At 34.8% G+C, this 18,795-nt stretch overlaps 1 protein-coding gene across 1 annotated transcript in view; it reads right to left on the bottom strand.

Moving 5' to 3' along the window:
- Window positions 1-18,795, bottom strand: part of Ephx4 (epoxide hydrolase 4) — a 40,999-nt gene that overhangs the window by 2,543 nt on the left and 19,661 nt on the right. The window contains exons 5-6 of the mRNA XM_027935239.2: window positions 17,379-17,482; window positions 13,951-14,099 (exon numbers count right to left, since the gene is read on the bottom strand). Of these exons, the coding sequence (XP_027791040.1) occupies window positions 13,951-14,099; window positions 17,379-17,482 (253 nt within the window). The remainder of the gene's footprint in view (window positions 1-13,950; window positions 14,100-17,378; window positions 17,483-18,795) is intronic.

Here is an 18,795-nt window from a genome sequence, read left to right as displayed (position 1 = left end):
ATAACTAAAAAATAAATATTAAAAAAATGATTAATCTTACTATGTACAATTTAGGAATTCCAATAAACTGTAACAAGTCTTAACAATGGTTGCTCTATATTATTAATCATTTAGCTTATCAAAATGTACTTTAACCTTCCTATTTTAAATTAGTCTGAATTTAGCATGTTACTCCTCCCAATTGAATTATTAGCTGATTCACAAGTATTGAGGCAGTAATTTCCAGAGTGTTACACACTTCATCATTACATTTTTCTGTGGAAATATTTCTTTACTTTGATTAAGAAGTAATATGGAAAATAATAATACTCTCATGCCCAACACTCAGGTTAAGAAATAAAGCACTGCAGATGATATTGTTTCTTTCTGCCTAGCTTTTCTTGATACCATTTCTTTTCCTTCCCTCACTTTAAGGCAGTGTTTCTCAAAATGTGGTCCTCTAATAAATAGCATCTACATCAACTGGGAATTTTTTAGGTATGCCAATTCCTGGGCCCCATCCCAGACCTACTGAATCAAAAACTGGAGTTGGGGGTCCCATCTCTTTGAACATGCCCTCCAAGTGATTCTGATACACACTGGAGTTTAAGAATGTACTGACTATGCTGAAATTCAGTTCTGACCATCCCCATGAATGTTTTTAAACTCTTACATGTGTTAGAATTCTTCCCCATTCCTTCAGTCTCCATAAGGAGAGATTTTCCTTAAGGACTCCTGGATCTTGTTTCACTCCTGGCTAATAAGTGACAGCTGTTTGTTCAGGGTTCTGAATTGAGTGCATGTGTCAAATAATATGTCCTAAAGATAAGAGATTTAGTTTCTCCTTTCCTTTCTCTGGGATTAGTGGGAGACAGTAACCTAGGGGACAGGAGAGGGCAAGTTTGGTCTGCAAACTTTCCCACAGTTAAACTGTTCTGATTAGCAGTATAGAGTTAGCAAGACTGTTCTAATTCTCATTCTCATATTAAGACACAGACTTCCATCTGCCCTTTATCAATAATTAAGATGATATTTTGGTTTTCATCTGCTGACTCTTTGATTTCTTAATTGGTTCAGAAATTGGGCAGGAAAAAAGAAATGCTATTGATCATAGCTGCCCCCCCCATACCTTTTCACGGTATATACCTTTCTATAAAAATATATTGAAGCACTTGGCATGTTTTTAAACTTTATATAAGTTTATATAAAATTTATACTATACATCTTTCTACAACTGGCTTTTGTGCCTTAACATTATATTTGTAAAATTTATCCATTCATGGGTTGAGATGTAGCTCAGTGGTAGAGCACTTGCCCTAGTATGTGCAAGGGCCTTGGTTCAAACTTCAGTACCAGGAAAAAAAAAGAAAGGAGGGTGTTGAGGGCCGCAACCAAGTCAAGATGGCGCCTGGCAGTTTGCTAGGAGGAGTAATTTGTGAGGCAACGCCACTGAGCCATTAAGATGATGAGGATTCCTTATTGGCTGACTACTGTATCTAGATGATGCTAATTGAGACAAGCTGTGTGTAATCAGTGAGGTATATATACCTCTGCTGTACCGCAATAAAGCGGCTCCTGCTACCTTGGGTGCCCACTACCTTGAGTTCCTGCTCAGTTCCCGCTGAGTTTCCCTGCAATAAAGCAGTTCCTGCTTCAACCTTCAAGTTGCTTGTCACCTCCCGGGTTATTTTGCCCAGCCGGACTGCGGCAGGAGGGAAGTGGAGAGAGAGATCTGTTGATGATGCATATAATTCTACTTCATTCATTTTACTCCTGTATAGAATTTCACCACATGACTAAAAATTTCCAGTTATTTCAATAATTCAATACTAAATACTATTCTTATAAATGTCCATTTGTGTACATGAGCAAGAGTTTCCTTATACTATATACAAGGAGGTTTGCAGGTTCAAAGTCAGCCTCGTTAACTTAGTGAGAACCTCAGCAAACTAGCAAGACCCTGCCTCAAAATAAAAAAAAGGGCTGGGGATATGGCTCAGTGGTTGAGCACCCCAAGGTTCAATACCTGATTTAAAAAAAAAAAAAAAAAGCTTCCTCATAGGATATGCATATTCTTACCTCAAAGGGTATGCACATTCTCAACTTTACTTGATACTGCCACTTTGATTTCTGAACTATGTCTTCCGAAAGAGACATATAATAATCTTTGGGGGCTGGGGATGTAGTTCCGAGGTAGATCATTTGCCTAGCACATACCAGGTCCTTGGTTAGATCCCTAGCACTGCAAAGGAAAAGACCCTCTCAGTTTCACATCACTGCCAACACTTGTTCTCAACAAGTGTTTAAATCTTTTATTTGCCTGATGTGTTAGACTGCTCTGCAAAACTTTCTTTTCTCTATAGTGATAGAAAATTCAATTTTCAGCTGGACAAAGACCTACTTAAGAAAAAGGACTAAATATGTTTTCCAGGCTTCCTGCAGCTAGGTGAGGTATGTGGGTTGTGAAAAATAATGTGTGCAACTTTGAGGTTGTGTCCAGCATGCCTTCCCTTCCTCCTTTCCTACTTTCCACCAACTGAAATGTAGATGGAAATGTAGCCATCTTGGACCACAAAGACAAGGGCACCACCCTCTGGACGACAGAATAACAAACCAAGCCTTGTATTTGTGGGAGACATAAATTTCTATCTTATCTATGTCACTATTATGTTATGTCTCTATTACAAACAGTAAAATCTATGCTCTATATGTGACTACCTAGATGAGCATCTTTCATGTGTTTATTCACCATTAGATTCCTCTTCTGTGAATTACCTTTTCACATCCTTCACTTATTTTTTTTTTCAATTCATCTACTCTTTTCTTATTGATTTGGAGGTGTTCTTCATAAACTCTGGATATTATTAATTCATGATTGTGCATTGCAAATGACTTCTCCCCATCTGAGGTTGCCTCATCATTTTATATTTTTTATGTATTGATCTTTTTAATTGCAATGTGGTCAAATTTATCAATCTCCTTTATAATTTAAGCTGTTGTGTCTTATTTAAGAAATCCTTTCCCATGAGGTCTTGAAAGTTTTATCTTCTAGATATTTGAATGTTTTGTTTATCATATTTGGGTTTTTGAATATCACAAAAGCTTATTTCTTGTTTGGTAAAATAGGCCAAATTTAATTTTATTCTATGTGCATATCTAAATGCTTCACTAAAAGTTATTGAGGGCTGGGGATGTGTCCCGGGTTCCATCCTCAGCACCACATACAAACAAAGATGTTGTGTCTGCCGAAAACTAAAAAAATAAATATTAAAACTCTCTCTCTCTCAAAAAAAAAATATCGAATCTTTTCACTACAGGTTCAAAATGCTAGGTTTGTCATACTAGGTTTCTATATATCCTGTTTGGGGGCTTTCTTCTTTGTTTCATGAGTCAGTTTGTTCATCCCAAAGAAAACATTATATTCTGTTTATTTTATAGCCTTACTATTGGTCTTATCATCTAATAGGGATAGTTACCCATTATTTTCTTTTAAATTATCTTATGTTCTCCCATATAATAATAGAATCAGATTGTTAAGTTCCATTAAAAACTTGCATGCTCTTGACAGAAGTTGCATTGAATTTACAGATTAATTTGGGGAGCAATCAATAATTTTATGATATTGAATTTTTCCCCTCATAAACATGAAAGACCAGAGTTGATTAAGTCTGTATCAAATGTGATATTAATAAAATATTCCTCTACTGACTGGTAAATAGCTGCTGCTCCAATTCTGTAGTCTTTATTGTCTTCTAGTAATTTTGATAGTCCATAAAGACCATCTTTTGTTAGATTTATTTCTATATACCTCATAATTTTTGTTGCTTTTTTATGGACATCTACTTAGGAAGTATGTTTTTTAAACTATGTTTGGTTTATAAGATTATAATTTTGTGCATTGAACTCATGTCAACTTTGATGAATGATTTTTAATTTTACTATTTTTCTGTAGATTCTCTTCCTTCTCTAGACATATAAACACGTTATCTATGAATTTTCATGGTTATGTTTCTTCCTTTTCCAAGTTTTTTCTTATGTGTTTGCTAAGACTTCTGAAAAAGTGGTAAATAGAAGCAGCTGCAGCAGCCAATTTTGTCTATTCTTTGTTTTAAAATTTTTTTAAATTTCTTTTTTCTTTCTTTGGTACCAGGGATTGAACCAGGGGCACTTAACTAACCACTGAGCCACATCCCCAGCCCTTGTTATTTTATTTTTATTTTATTTTATTTTTTTTTTTGAGAAAGGGTCTTGCTAAGTTACTTAGGACCTTGCTCAGTTGCTGAGGCTGGCTTTAATTTGTGATTCTCCTGCCTCAGCATCTGAAGTCACTGGAATTACAGGCATATACCATCATGCTGTTCTTTATTTTTATTTATTTGTTATTGGGGATTGAACCCAGGAGTGCTTTACCACTAAGCTACATCCCCAAACCTTTTTATTTTTGATTTTGATAGGGCTTTGTTAAATTGCTGAGACTGGCCTCAAATTTGTGACCCTTCTGCCTCAGCTTCCGGAGTCACTGGGATTACAGGCATGTTACACTGTGCCTAACTCTTTCCTTTACTGTCAAAGGGAATGTTTTCAGTGTTTCATTATAAAATGTTTGCTGTAGAATTCTGGTAGACAGAAGTTCCCTTCTTCATTGTTGTTATGGAACCATAATATGACTAACAGAAAGACAATGGAACATAGAGAACAAGAAAAACGAAACTTAAAAAGATGGTTTCATAAAGTAGGAGATAACATATTATTATCTCAGATAACTCTGTATAAATACATTATTTATGAATTATCATGATTTTTTCAGGTCTTCTCAGACCCTCCCAAGTTTCCGATAAAAATACAACTGTGGATGGTACATAAAGCAAAGGAATTGCATCATCTTGGCCCTAATTCCTAGAGAATCTTTTCATGTGACCTACAGTTCTCTAGGTACAAATAACTGGTGCAAAACATTCTTAATGTCTTATTTATTTGAATGTCAATTATCAAGAATACAAGCAACAATAAGTCTTGGTGAGGATGCAGGGAAAAGAGTCCACTCATACATTGCTAGTGGCACTGCAAATTGGTGCAACTACTCTGGAAAGCAGTATGGAGATTCCTTAGAAAACGTGGAATGAAACCACCATTTGACCCAGTTATCCCACTCCTTGGTCTATACCCAAAAGTCTTAAAATCACAATACTATAGTGATGCAGCCACATCAATATCTATAGCATATCAATTCACAATAGCTAAACTGTGGAACTAGATGCCTTTTAATAGATGAATGGACAAAGAAACTATGGTATATATACACAATGGAATATTATTCAGCATTAAAAGAGAATAAAATTATAGCATTTGCAGGTAAATGGATGGAGTTGGAGAATATTATGCTAAGTGAAGTAAGCCAATCCCCAAAAACCATAGGTCAAATGTTCTCTCTGGTAAGTGGATGCTGATCAATAATGGGGGGAGGGAGCATGAAAAGAATGAAGGAACTTTAGTATTGGGCAAAGGGGAAGTGTGAGGGGAAGGGGCATGGGGGTAGGAAAAGATGGTGGAATGAGAAGGACATCATTACCCTAGGTACATGTATGATTGCACAAATGATGCGACTCTATATCATGGACAACCAGAGAAATGAAAAGTTGTGCTCCATCTGTGTACAATGAAACAAAATGCATTCTACTTTCATGTATAACTAATTAGAAAAAAAATTAAATGTTAAAAAAATAAATGAAAAGCAAAAAGAGTATCATATCCATATATGACAACCATTATTTTTATTATTAAGATGATTAATTTCTCTAATTTCTATAGTATAGTATTGGCTGCCAAATTTGTTCACAGAATAATTTATTGTATTGAAAAGTGATACACTAATGGGAGAAAAATTCCTTATAAATAATTGAAAATAGCTTACCACTTTATTTTTTGTATCTACAAAGATAGGTATATTTTGTGGAATTTGAGTCAAAAGCCTATAATAAATTCTGTATTCTTTTTTTTTAAAAAAATTTTTTAGTTGTTGATAGACCTTTATTTTAATCATTTATTTATATGTAGTGCTGAGAATTCAAAACAGTGCCTCACATATGTGAGGTAAACACTCTACCCCTGAGCCACAACTGCAGCCCCTGTATTCTTAATTAAAAAAAAAAGAAAACAAAATAAAAAACAACAACAAAAAACACCCTTAATGTCTTACTTATTTATTTATTTATCTTGGACAATCAACTAAAGCAAAAGTCAATTTCCTAGAAATATCCCTTTGGGAGAATTAGTCTTACCTAAGGTCCAGTCCTATATCCTCTTTTTCTAGATTACTAAGAATTATTGCATGGATGTGTGTCAAATTTTATTAAATGCTTTTTCTTAATTTATTTAGATGATCATATTATTTCCTCTAATCTTTTAATGTGATGAACTAAATTAATGGATTTTTACATATTGGACCATTCTTGTTTTAATTTTTTAATGCATACTGGATTCAGTTTGATAATTTTATTTTATTCTTATTTTTTTAAATATTTCTTAGTTGTCAATGGATCTTTTATTTATATGTGGTGCTAAAGATCAAACCCAGGGCCTCACACATGCCAGGCAAGTGCTGTACCACTGAGCTACAACTCTAGCCCCTGATAATTTCATTTTGAGATGGGGGTCTTATTATGTTGCCCAACTGGTCTCAAACTCTTTGGTTCAAATGCTTCTCCTGTCTTAGCCTCCTAAACAGCTAGGCCTGCAGGTTTATGCTGTGCAAGCCTGGTCTTTCAGTTTGATAATATTCTATTTTAAATATGTGTGTCTATGTTTAACTTAAATTGACCTATAATCTTCCTGTCTTATCTAATGATTCTTGTTATTTTGTTTTGGTATGAAAATTATATTGGTGGCATAATATGAGTTGAAACAAGTCTTCTTTTCACAATGTCTAACAGAGTATGTTTAAAAGTGGGATTTTCCATTATGGAAGTTCCTCAAAGACTAGGCATGGAACCACCATATGACCCAGCTAAAGAATTAAAGTCATCATACTACAGTGATACATGCAACACAATTCACATAATTTCATTTATCTTTATGGCCAAATAAAACTCCATTGTGTATACATACCACATTTTCTTTATTCATTCACTGATGAACACCTAGGCTGATTCCATAGTTGGTTTATTGTGAATTATGGATTATTATATGTCATAAACTTTATTTTTAATAAAGTACTTGAATTTGCTTATCCTATAGCTCAGAGTGGATCAATTGTGCTTTCAGAAGGTCTGATGTGTCCTTTACCCAACTACAGCATTCTTGTTTAAAACTTTGTCTTTGCTTTTAAAATACTGTGAGGTTTGCTGTTCACAGATTCATTCTCTCTCTCTCTCTCTCTCTCTCTCTCTCTTTCTCTCTCCCCCACCCCTAATTAACAGGATTCTGTTGCTCCCTCTTGGGAATGCTGGTTCTCCTAATGAACAATGCTGGTTCTCCTAATGAAGTTCTCTTACTTCAGAAAGATGAGAATATTTTCCCTTATAGTTACTTAAAACATACTGCTCTGTATCTCTAAGTTAGTGCTGATTAAGGAATAAAATGAGAACATTAAAAAAAATCTATCATACCTATCTTCCATCCAAAATTGAGATTTGCATGAAAATGTGTTATTTCATTATACACATATAAACATTTGTAAAGAGCACAAGTTTGTCATTGTGCAGGTAAAAGGCTTGAATTTACTTTTCACCTAATTCATATAATCTCATTACTCCCCCTAGATTTCAGTCAAAGAATTTGAGAGATTTTGTTTTATTTAAACAAACACCTGCTATAACTTTCTAAAATCTTCTTTCAACCACTTTAAATACTTATACTTTGCAACAGATAAACACCACACAGTTGGAATTAATTAAAAAAACCCAGTCTAATATTTTCTACTAACTAGAAAGATTAATACATTAATATTGATTGTGCTGACATACTGAAATTGTTTTGTTATATTTTGTGCTTGTTATTTACTTCTTTATTTCTTATCCTTTTCTGCCCTCTTCTGATAGTTTTCTTATTCCTTTTTACTAATTTAAAAATACCTAATACAGGGCTGGGGCTGGGACTCAGTGGTAGACTGCTTGCCTGCATGCATGAGGCACTGGATTCGATCCTCAGCACCACAAAAAAATAAAATAAAATAAAGGTATTGTGTCCACCTACAACTAAAAAAATACATATTAAAAAAACTTAATACATTCTATTTCTTTTATTTTTCCAGAAAAAAATCTTAGTGTATGTATGAGTGTGTGCATGCACACACACATACACCAAAAGTTCTTAGTATATAATATATATATATATATTCTTAGATCTTAGCATCCATGTAAAATACAACCTGTTTTTTTTTGTTGTTGTTCAAAACAATGAAAACTCCCTTTATTAAAAGACTTGTCAGAGCCTTGAATATGCTTATATACATTAGGATTTCTTTTTAAAAAAAATTATTCTAATTTGTTATACATGATGGCAGAATGAAATTTATTTCATATTACACATATAGAGCACAATTTTTCAAGACACTGATTGTACACAAAATATTATCACACCACTCATGTCTTCATACATGTACTTAGGATAATGATGTCTAACTCATTCCACCATCATTCCTCCCTCCTTGCCCCCTCCCTTTCCCTCCATCCCCTTGCCCCTATCTAAAGTTCCTCCATTCCTCCCATGCTACTCCCCCAATAGCCATTATGTGTCTGCATCCTCATTTCAAAGAAAACATTTGGCCTTTGGTTTTTTGGGATTGGCTTGCTTCACTTAACATTATATTATTCCAACTTCATCCATTTACCTGCCAATGCCATGATTTTATTCTCTTTTAATGCTAAGCAATATTCCATTGTGTATATATGCCAAAGTTTCCCTACTGAAAGTTTCATCTACTAAAGGGCATCTAGATTGTTTTCAGAGTTTAGCTATTGTGAATTGTACTGCTATAAACATTGATATGGCTGTGCCCCTGTAGTATGCTGTTTTTAAGTCCTTTGGGTATAAACCGAGGAGTGGGATAGTTGGGTCAAATGGTGATTCTATTCCCAGTTTTCCAAGGAATATTTACACTGCTTTCCAGATTGGCTACACCAATTTGCATTCCCACCAGCAATTGGCCCATTTATTGATTGGGTTATTTGTTTTTTGGGTGTTAAGATTTTTGAGTGCTTTATATATCCTAGAGATTGGTGCTCTATCTGATGTGCTTGTGGTAAAGATTTGCTCCCATTCTGTAGGCTATATTCACCTCACTGATTGTTTCTTTTGCTGAGAAGAAGCTTTTTAGTTTGAATCCATCCCATTTATTGATTCTTGGTTTTAATTCTTGTGCTACAGGAGATTTATTAAGAAAGTTGATCTTATCTGACATGATGGAGATTTGGGCCTACTTAGATTAGGTCTCTGGTTTAATTCCTAGGTCCTTGATCTACTTTGAGCTGAGTTTTGTGCATGGTGAGAGATAGAGGTTAAATTTCATTTTGTTACATGTGGATTTCCAGTTTTCCCAGCACCATTTGTTGAAGAGACTATCTTTTCTCCAATGTACATTTTTGGCACTTTTGCTAATACAAGATAACTGAAGTTATGTGGGTTAGACTCTGTGTCCTCTATTCTGTACCACTAGTCTACATGTCTATTTTGGTGCCAATACCATGCTGTTTTAGTAACTATTTCTCTGTAGTATAGATTTAGGTCTGGAGTAGTAATGCCACCTGCTTCATTCTTCTTACTAAGGATTGCTTTGGCTATTCTGAGTATTGTTTCCAGATGAATTTCATGATTGCTTTCTTATTTCTATAAGGAATGCCATTGGGATTTTAATTGGGATTGCATTGAATATAGTCCTTTTGGTAGTATGGTCATTTTGACATATTAATTCTGCCTATCTAAGAACAAGGTAGATCTTTCCATCTTCTAAGGTCTTCTTTAATTTCTTTCTTTAGCATGTTGTAGTTTTCATTGTAGATATCTTTCACCTCTTTCACTAAATTTATTCCCAAGTATTTTATTTATTTATTTATTTTTGAGACTATTGTAAATGGGGTGGTTTTCCTAGTTTCACTTTCAGCGGATTTGTCACTGATGTACAGAAATGCCTTTGATTTATGGGTGTTGATTTTATATCCAGCTACTTTGCTGAATTCATTTATTAGTTCTAGGAGATTTTTCTGGTGGAATGTTTTGGGTCTTCTAGGTATAGAATCATAGTGTCTGCAAATAGTGATAATTTGAGTTCTTCTTTTCCTATCTGTATCCCTTTAATTTCTTTTGTCTGTCTGATTGCTTTGGCTAGAGTTTACAACCTGTTATTTATATATATATATATATATATATATATATATATATATATATATATATATATATATTTAATAGCTTTGTCTCTCCAAGCCACATGCTGAGTAAATTTTTCAGCTCTAACTTCCAACTTGTAATTCTCTTTAGCTTATGTGATTGGCTATTTAATTCACTTATGGACTTTAAGATTTCAATAACCATAATTTTCATTTTCTAGAAGCTATTTCAGGTTTTCCCCCAACTACTTCTAGTCTGCTTTGATCTTATTCTGTTTCTCTCTCTCTCTCTCTCTCTCTCTCTCTCTCTCTCTCTCTCTCTCTCTTATTAGTACTGGGGACTGAACCCAGGGTTGCTCTATAATGAGTATATTCCCAGTCCTTATATTTGTTATTTTGAGATAGGGTCTCATTGCTGAGACTGGACTCCAACTTGTGATCCTCCTGCCTCAGTCTCATGAGTACCCAGAATTAAAGGTGGGTGCCACTATGCCTGATTTTCCTTGTTTATTTTTAAAAAATTTTTTAGATGTTGATAAGCCTTAATTTTATTTATTTATTTATATGCAGTGTTGAGAATTGAACCCAGTGCCTCGCACATACTAGGCAAGTGTTCTATCACTGAGACACAACCCCAGCCCCTTGTTTTTTAATTCTTTCATATAGTGATTTAAATATATTTTATAGGTCCAGGTGCAGTGGCACACACCTATAATCCCAGTAACTTGGGAGGCTGAGGCAGGGGGATCGAAAGTTCGAGGCCAGCCTCAGCAATTTAAAGAGATCCTCAGCAACTTAGTGAGACCCTGTCTTAAAATTTAAAATGAGGGCAGTTTCAATGAGAGAACGCAGCAGTGAGGTCTTCAGCGTTGGTTCCTGATGTGCACCTACTAAATTTTCCACCTCCAACTCCTTCTTACCCAGTCCTAGTTGTAGGAGGTTGGGGTTGTGGGACCGACCCCTGGGGTACCCCAGGAGGGGGCAGACAACATGCCACCTTATGGGCACCAGTCTAGGCCCTACTGAAGCAGCCACTCTTAGGCAACAGGGCAACAGCTTCTCAGGGTCTGTTCAGGTCTCTGTCCCATAGCAGCCAACCTGACTCCTGCTCCAAGCTCCTGCGAGGGCCCCAGCAGTCTTTTGCTACTCCTCAGAGCAGGTGCAAACCCACCCCCAGGGTTCTCCAAAGATACCCACACAATTTGGATCAGGGTGTAGTAGAGAAAAAAAAAATGTCTAATGAGTTATTTCAAGCCTTCAATGCTTGAAGACCCTTGCGCTGGCTTAGAACCAGTGTCTGCAGTGGACATAAACCAACAATACTGCAATACCCAGACATTCACAGGCAAGAAAGAAGGTACTTTTGTTAACATTTCTGAAATTCAACTGGAAGTTTCATGGGTCAGGACCAACTTGGACAAAACTTTATTTGTGTAATTAAATTGAAGCCAAAGGTGTCGACTTGAAATAATTAGTAAGGCTGTGGTAATTTCCATTATACCATTATATGTTGTTATTAGAGAAAAATGTAGAATAATTTGCAACTTTTAGTTCTTTGGAAATGCCCACCACATTTGGAAGATTTACAATTTCCATATATTTAACATTCCTGGTTACATAATAGAAATTTGTCTTTTAATGTTTTTCCAGTGTTTTAAAATAAAACATTTTGTCCTTCTAAAAAATAAAAATAAAAAGGACTGAGGAAGTAGCTCAGAGGTAAAGCACCCCTGGGTTCAATCCCCAATACCAGTACACACACACACACACACACACACACACGTTATAGTTTCTATTAGTTCTATTATTTGAAATTTACAGGGGTTCTGCTGCAATTATATTATGATTCTCATCATTGGTGGATTGGTATTATTGGGCGGTTTTTGTAATTTGGATCATAAATTCATCTTCAGGGGACTTTATCTGTGACAGTATCTTAAGGTCTGAAGGTGGAAAGGTTTTGTCTATTTTTCTGCCAGGTTTCCTAGGAATTGTTAACAGATTAAGACTATGTCAAAATATACTTCCTGCCCCTGGATTTCCAGTATTACAGAGGTAGAATAAATTCAGAATCCTACACCTCCTTAAGCAGGTTGTAAACAGTTTGCTAATTCTCAAGAAAAATCTTTTTCTCCTGGTTAGAGTTCAAATCTAAAGCTCCATCTCTTCTCTTCTACACTATTTTTTCCCTAGAAAATGTCTTCTGAAACCAAAGCTTCAGTTATTTTTGTCAGTGATTCCCAGCTTTTATTGTATCTTTATTCCAGATATTCTCCTGAGTTCCACACCTTAATATCCAACTACCTATTTGAATATCCAAAGTATTACCTTAAGCTCAGCCAGTGATCAATAAATTTCATGACCTTCCCTCAAAAATATTCTTCTTCTAGTGTTTTCTATCTCAGCAAATAGCATGGCTATCCATACAGAAGTGCATGCCAGAAATCCAGGGCCATCTTGGAGATCCTTCTTCATCCCATTCCGTCTAACCCATCACCAACCCCTTTCCTAATTTACTTCTTAAATATCTCTCAAATCTACCTACTCTCTCCTCTTCTCCACTGTTTTCAGATTAGTTCAAGCTACCATCATCTTTAGCCTGAACTGTTATGGTTTCCCTATGTTCACTCTGAATCTCCTCCAATATATTCTCCCATATAATGGCCTGAGTGAACTTATCCAAATACACATTGGGTCATTTCTCTTTTCTGCTTAAAACTCTCTTCCATTGGCTTCACATGCGTAATCTTAAATCCTTGATGTGTCCTACTTGACTCTCTGCATGGCCAGCTGCTAATTACCTTTGGGCCCACCCTTATTCCATGCTTTTCTCTGCACCCCTGCTTTCTGTGCTCCAGCCAAATTGACTTTAATTGTATCACTTGAAGCCACAACACTGAATCTGTCTATATGGCTTTGGTCCATGCTTTTTCTTTTTCTTTTGGTCCATGCTTTTTAGTAGAATTCCTCCTGCCCTTAACCTTGTCTAATCAACGTCTAAATCACCCTTTACTTTTTGTTCATGCCCCATTTTCTAAGTTCTCATCTCTATCAAAACCTGTTAATTTATGACCATGCATTGAATTGCTGTGACTACTTGCTTAATGTCTATTTTCCCACAATGCTACAACTTTTGTGAAATCAGGAACCTTATCTAGTTTTGGTCATCAGTGTTTCTTAAGTACTAACTGTATCTTGAGTACTAACATAACCTAGAAATATAAAGTGCTGAGCTGGGCTCAGTGTTGCACGCCTGTAATCCCAGCAACTCAGGAGCCCAAAGCAGGAGGATTACAAGTTTGAGACCAGCCTTGGTGACTTAGCAAGACCCTGTCTCAAAATCAATGAAAAGTGTTGGGTTGTAGTTCAGTGGGTTCAATCCTCAGCACTGAAAAAAATATTTCTTAAAATTTTATGGATAAGACAAGTGACAGCTACATGGAGGACCTATTATGTTATTTTATCTATTATCTATTATATTGTTTTCCATAAGTTTGAAGTTTTTCATAAAAAAGATTACGCAGCTATTAAAAAATCAGAATTCTGAATTTGACTCTTTGGATAAAGGGTGAACTAAATATTAAAAATAAAATATTTTCTCTTTAGGATCAGACTGAAATATTTTACTTAAACAAAAAGAAATTATACTAACCTGAAAATATTTCGGTAATGGTTAATTGGACCACTTAATGCTCCAGGCTGAGAAAAGACATAAATATAAGCTTCAAGATCTTCTGTTGTTAATCGACACCCTTTTCTCCCAATTCCAGTGCTTTGACTAGTAAATAGGTGTTTCAATGCCTAATTTAAGTGGAAAGAGAATAATTAAAACTATTCAGTTATCTAGTAATAAACTAAAACATTGACTTTAAAATTGGATAGCAATGACAACTTCTAATTTCAGCTTTAGTCAGGTTTGATACCTCATTGTTTAGAAAGACATTCTATGCATTTCTGTTTTCCTTGCTTTATTTTTTATATTCTTCCCTTTTAATCTCCTTTGCAATCTTACAATAAGTGTCTTGTCTTCATGGTGTCTGTTTATATTTTATAAGGCCCAGCTCAAGTGCTTCCCCTACCAAAAAGCCTTCCTTAATATTGTAGATATTGTTTACTGACAACCAATCTCTTCCCCTACAAAGTTGTTCAAACTTTTATGACCATACCAGAGTAACAAATGCATTTTTACATCATGATTCAGTTCAAATAAGTTTCAGAAATATATGCAATATATAAAACAAAAGTTTAAAGAAACAGTCCTTAATCTTATAATATACAATGACATTCTCAATTAAATTCTGTTATAAATTTTTAAACATTCCAGTTGCATTCTAGTTGCAAGCTCCTAAATTGATTTCATGACTCACTAATGGGTCCCCACCTGCATTTTGAAAAATACTGCTTTATATCAGCATTTCTCAAAGTATGGATCTAAACCTCCTGCATCAGAATAACTGAAAGACTTGTTTAAAATGCAAAAATTTCAACCCCAAAACACACTTACAAAATTATGAAAATGACATATGTATGAAGATTAACTACAACATTATTTGTTACAGAAAATGACTGGAAACAATCAAAAGTTCATCAATGGGGTACTGGTTGAATAAACTATGGTATAGCCCCAGAGTGGTATACTATGTATTCTTAGTATTCCAAGAAAAGGTGGAGACAATCTCTCTATACTTATAAGGATTGATTGCCAGAATATTGTATTCAGTTGAAAAAAATAGGGTAGAATATGGTATTTATCTTTTGTGTAAAAGATATACTATTTTTATGTAAGAAGGGGGAGACAAATGGATACCTATTTGCTTTTTTTAGAAAAAAAAATGGCAGAGCTAGTTATGGTAGCACACACCTATAATTTCAGTGGCTTGGGAGGCTGAGGCAGAAAGACTGCAAATTCAAAGCCAGTATCAACAATTTAGCAAGGCCTTCAGCAACTTAGTGAGATCCTGTTTCAAAATAAAAATAAAAAGTGCTGGGGGTGTGGTTTAGTGGTTAAGTGCTCCTGCATTCAATCTGTGGTACAACAAACAAACAAACAAAAACAGCAGAAAGATAAAACCAAACCAAACAAAATGGTTTCCTCTGGGAGAAGGGTGAAATGAGGTAGAGGGGACAGAGACAAACAAGCCCTCTCTGAATGTACTTTGTTTCAGAAATGTTTTACATAAAATCAAAGAAGTTAAGTAAAAACTCTGTCATCTTAAATTTACCTTGGGAATACAAATAAGAACTTGTGATTTATGAATCTGTATGTCCAAATTCTGTGCAATGGGAAAACCTAGAAGCAATGACAACCCAGTAACAATGATCACCTTGACACCCAGATTTTGGAATCTAAATACTGCTTCCTACTAAAAGGCACTAAAATACCTTGGATAAATATCTGGTTCCAGATCTAGGGCAGAAAATAAGAAGTAAGTCTAATATATTAAGGTCAAATGTTCCTGAACATTTAAGTACTGACACTAGTTTAAGGGACACAAGGGTTCCCACTTGCCTACTATAGGACAATCAGAGTATCAAGAAAAGACATAACAACTGTGATTGATTGGTACATAACAAATATACACTGATTACACTGAAAGTTGTTTAATAAAAGAATAAGGCATTTATCCTGACATTGTTGTGTGAACTCTATTTAAGAATAATAAAATAGAAGATGTAAAATTCTTTATGGAATTCTGGTTTAGTAAAGCACAAAGAATGATTAGAAAATCAATGTTTTGCACATCATATTGAAACAATAAATCCAGACTGTCATCATCAATGCATGCTAAGCTTCATTTGGTGAAAGGTTTTCAGGAAATTTTGGATAGGTTGAAGACAATGCGTGAGCCTACTGATCAGTGTTAGTATTATTGAAATCAGGGCAACTGGACATTATCTGCATCCCTGAGGTGACATGTTAGAAAACACACAGCACAACCTATTAAGTTTCTTATCAAATTAAAATTCAATCCAGTTAAACCTCTGTATCAGCAGCACCTATGAAGTAGGGAGAGAAAGGTTAGAGAACATGAAATACCACTATGATGAAACAATTAGTCAAATCCAAAATGTAGATCGTTCCCTAGGATGAATACTCCAAGTTCTTCAATAAATAACTGGTATTAAAAAAGAAAAAGAAAAAAGGAACTCTAATACATTTCAAAGGCCATAACATCCAGGTGCAGTGGCACATGCATATAGTCCCAGCTACTCGAGGGATTGAGGCAGGAAGATCACTTGAACCCAGAAGTTCCAGACCAACCTGAGCAGCACAGCAAGACCCTGTCTCAATTAAAACATAAAAATAAGGGGGAAAAAGGGCAAAATCACCAAACAGAATGTGTGGACCTTGTTTGGTTTCTGATTCAAACAAATGAGGTATATCAAGACAGTTAAAATCATTAAAGAAATTTGAATAGGTATTAAATGATATTAAGCAGTTGTCATTCTTTATTAGGTTTGATAGAAACCTAATAATGGGGTTGGGCTTATGCTTGGTAGAGCATGTGCTTAGCATGTGCAAGGCTCTGGGTTCAATCCCCTGCCCCCCCTCGCCACCCCCAACTACTTATCTTTCAAAGATATACACAGAATTATTTTCAGTAAAATGTTGTCTTTTTTTCTTTAACTTACTCAATATCTAACACAATTTTGGATATATCAGCATTCAATAAGGTTCTAAGATATCTGCATATCAGTGTTCATGGTATATGTCTATATCTGCATACTTAGTTTGTTTAGGGGATTTGTTTATTCCCAAGGGTTTCTACTTCTGCTGCTGTCAAACTTTCTCAGATGGTATTCATAGTCCTTCGCCTCCCCATGAGATGTTCTCTAAAAAGAGATATGCCTGAGGAGTACAAGCTCTCACACACACACACACACACACACACACACAAAATGAACAACAGCCAGACAATCAAATATATAAAGAGACTATAAAAATAAAAAAGCCTATAGAAAAGTCCTTAAAACAATTCATTGTTTTATCATTTTTATTTAATTTTTCATTCTTAAAGATGGACTTTCACTAAAAATATTTTTCATTAATAACAATAATGCATTATTTGGTTGACTTACCTTGAAATCATTTATTGAGAACATGAATTCTGGGAACCGTGGTATTTGGAAGAAGTAGTAATAACTGGATTTAAACAGCTGAGCAGGGTGTTGTAAAATATATTCTGCAATTAAAATGTTATGTTTGACTTTATCCAAGAGATATAATTATTTTTTTTCTATTGAAAAACTTCATTTTAGGGCAATTTCACCTTTAGGACAATTCCAACAAAGAATGCATCAAGTTTGTGTATATTTCTCTTTAGAACAATTTCTATGTACTTTTACTTTATTATAAGTATTTCTACTATTTAGAAAACTTACAGAACTTTAAGTAAAAAAACAAAAAACAAAACAACAACAACAACAACAAAAAAAATACCCCAACAAGTTCCACTGTATGAAGTCTCAGAGGATAAAAGGGAGCCTAAACATTGTTTTTGCTCCAAGGTCACCTAACATTTTTCTTAGGAATTCCTAGTTATGTAATTTCCCAATGATAAAAGTTTTTCCTTACTAACTGATTCGAATTGAACATCTTACTCATTTGCCCTCAAAAGCAACTGAAGAATTTCTTATAACTTTATTCACATACCTAGAAAAGCCATTCAATGAATATTTCACTATTTACTGTGTGCCATAGAATTTAGCAGTGAACAAGACAGAAAATGTCCCTAAGAGCAAAGAACTTGTAAGTAAATAGCAAATACTTAAAAGATCACTTTAGAGAGCAAGAATGACACAAAATAAAAAAGTAACATATTAGAGTGATGGTAGGGTCAGATGGAGGGACTCTCAGTAGAGGTGGTCAGAGAAGGCCTCTCTGGAGATGTGATATGATGAATGATAAAAAGGAAAGCTCTAGGAGGAGCATTCAGGAACAGCAAATAAGTCCTGGACTTAGAATATGCAAGCAGAAGAAAGAAGGCCAGAGTGGCAGGTGTGCAGTGAAGGAGGGGAAGGGAGCATGAGATGAATCGGAAAGAAAAACAGAAATCTGATCAGGTAGGACTGGAGTGGCAAGAATTTTTTTAAGTGCTTTGGGGAAACACTGAAGTTTTAAACTGGGAGTAATATGATGATATATATTGCAAATATATACTTATTGGGTATTGTGCACAATATTTTCATTTTCCTTCCTGTAAAGGTCATTCTTTTCTTATTTTGTAACTATATTCAACATGGGTGGAGTTTTTAAAAATATAATTTTAAATGTACCACTGTTATGCTAGACTTTTTGTAAAGCCATCATTGAACAAGATTTATTCACTCCTGCATTAACAGAGATCAATACAACTAAAAGAAAAAATAAGGCATGTTACTCGAAACCTTATATTGACCTGATGGGATAGAAACTGTGATCAATAAAATAGTTCCAGAAACTTTCCAAATATCTTTTTGCTGAAATCACCAATTACAGTTCATCTATGTAGCACAG

Source organism: Marmota flaviventris, chromosome 10, assembly GCF_047511675.1.
Source record: "Marmota flaviventris isolate mMarFla1 chromosome 10, mMarFla1.hap1, whole genome shotgun sequence".
Taxonomy (NCBI): Eukaryota; Metazoa; Chordata; class Mammalia; order Rodentia; family Sciuridae; genus Marmota; species Marmota flaviventris.
This window is presented reverse-complemented; position numbering and strand designations above follow the sequence as displayed.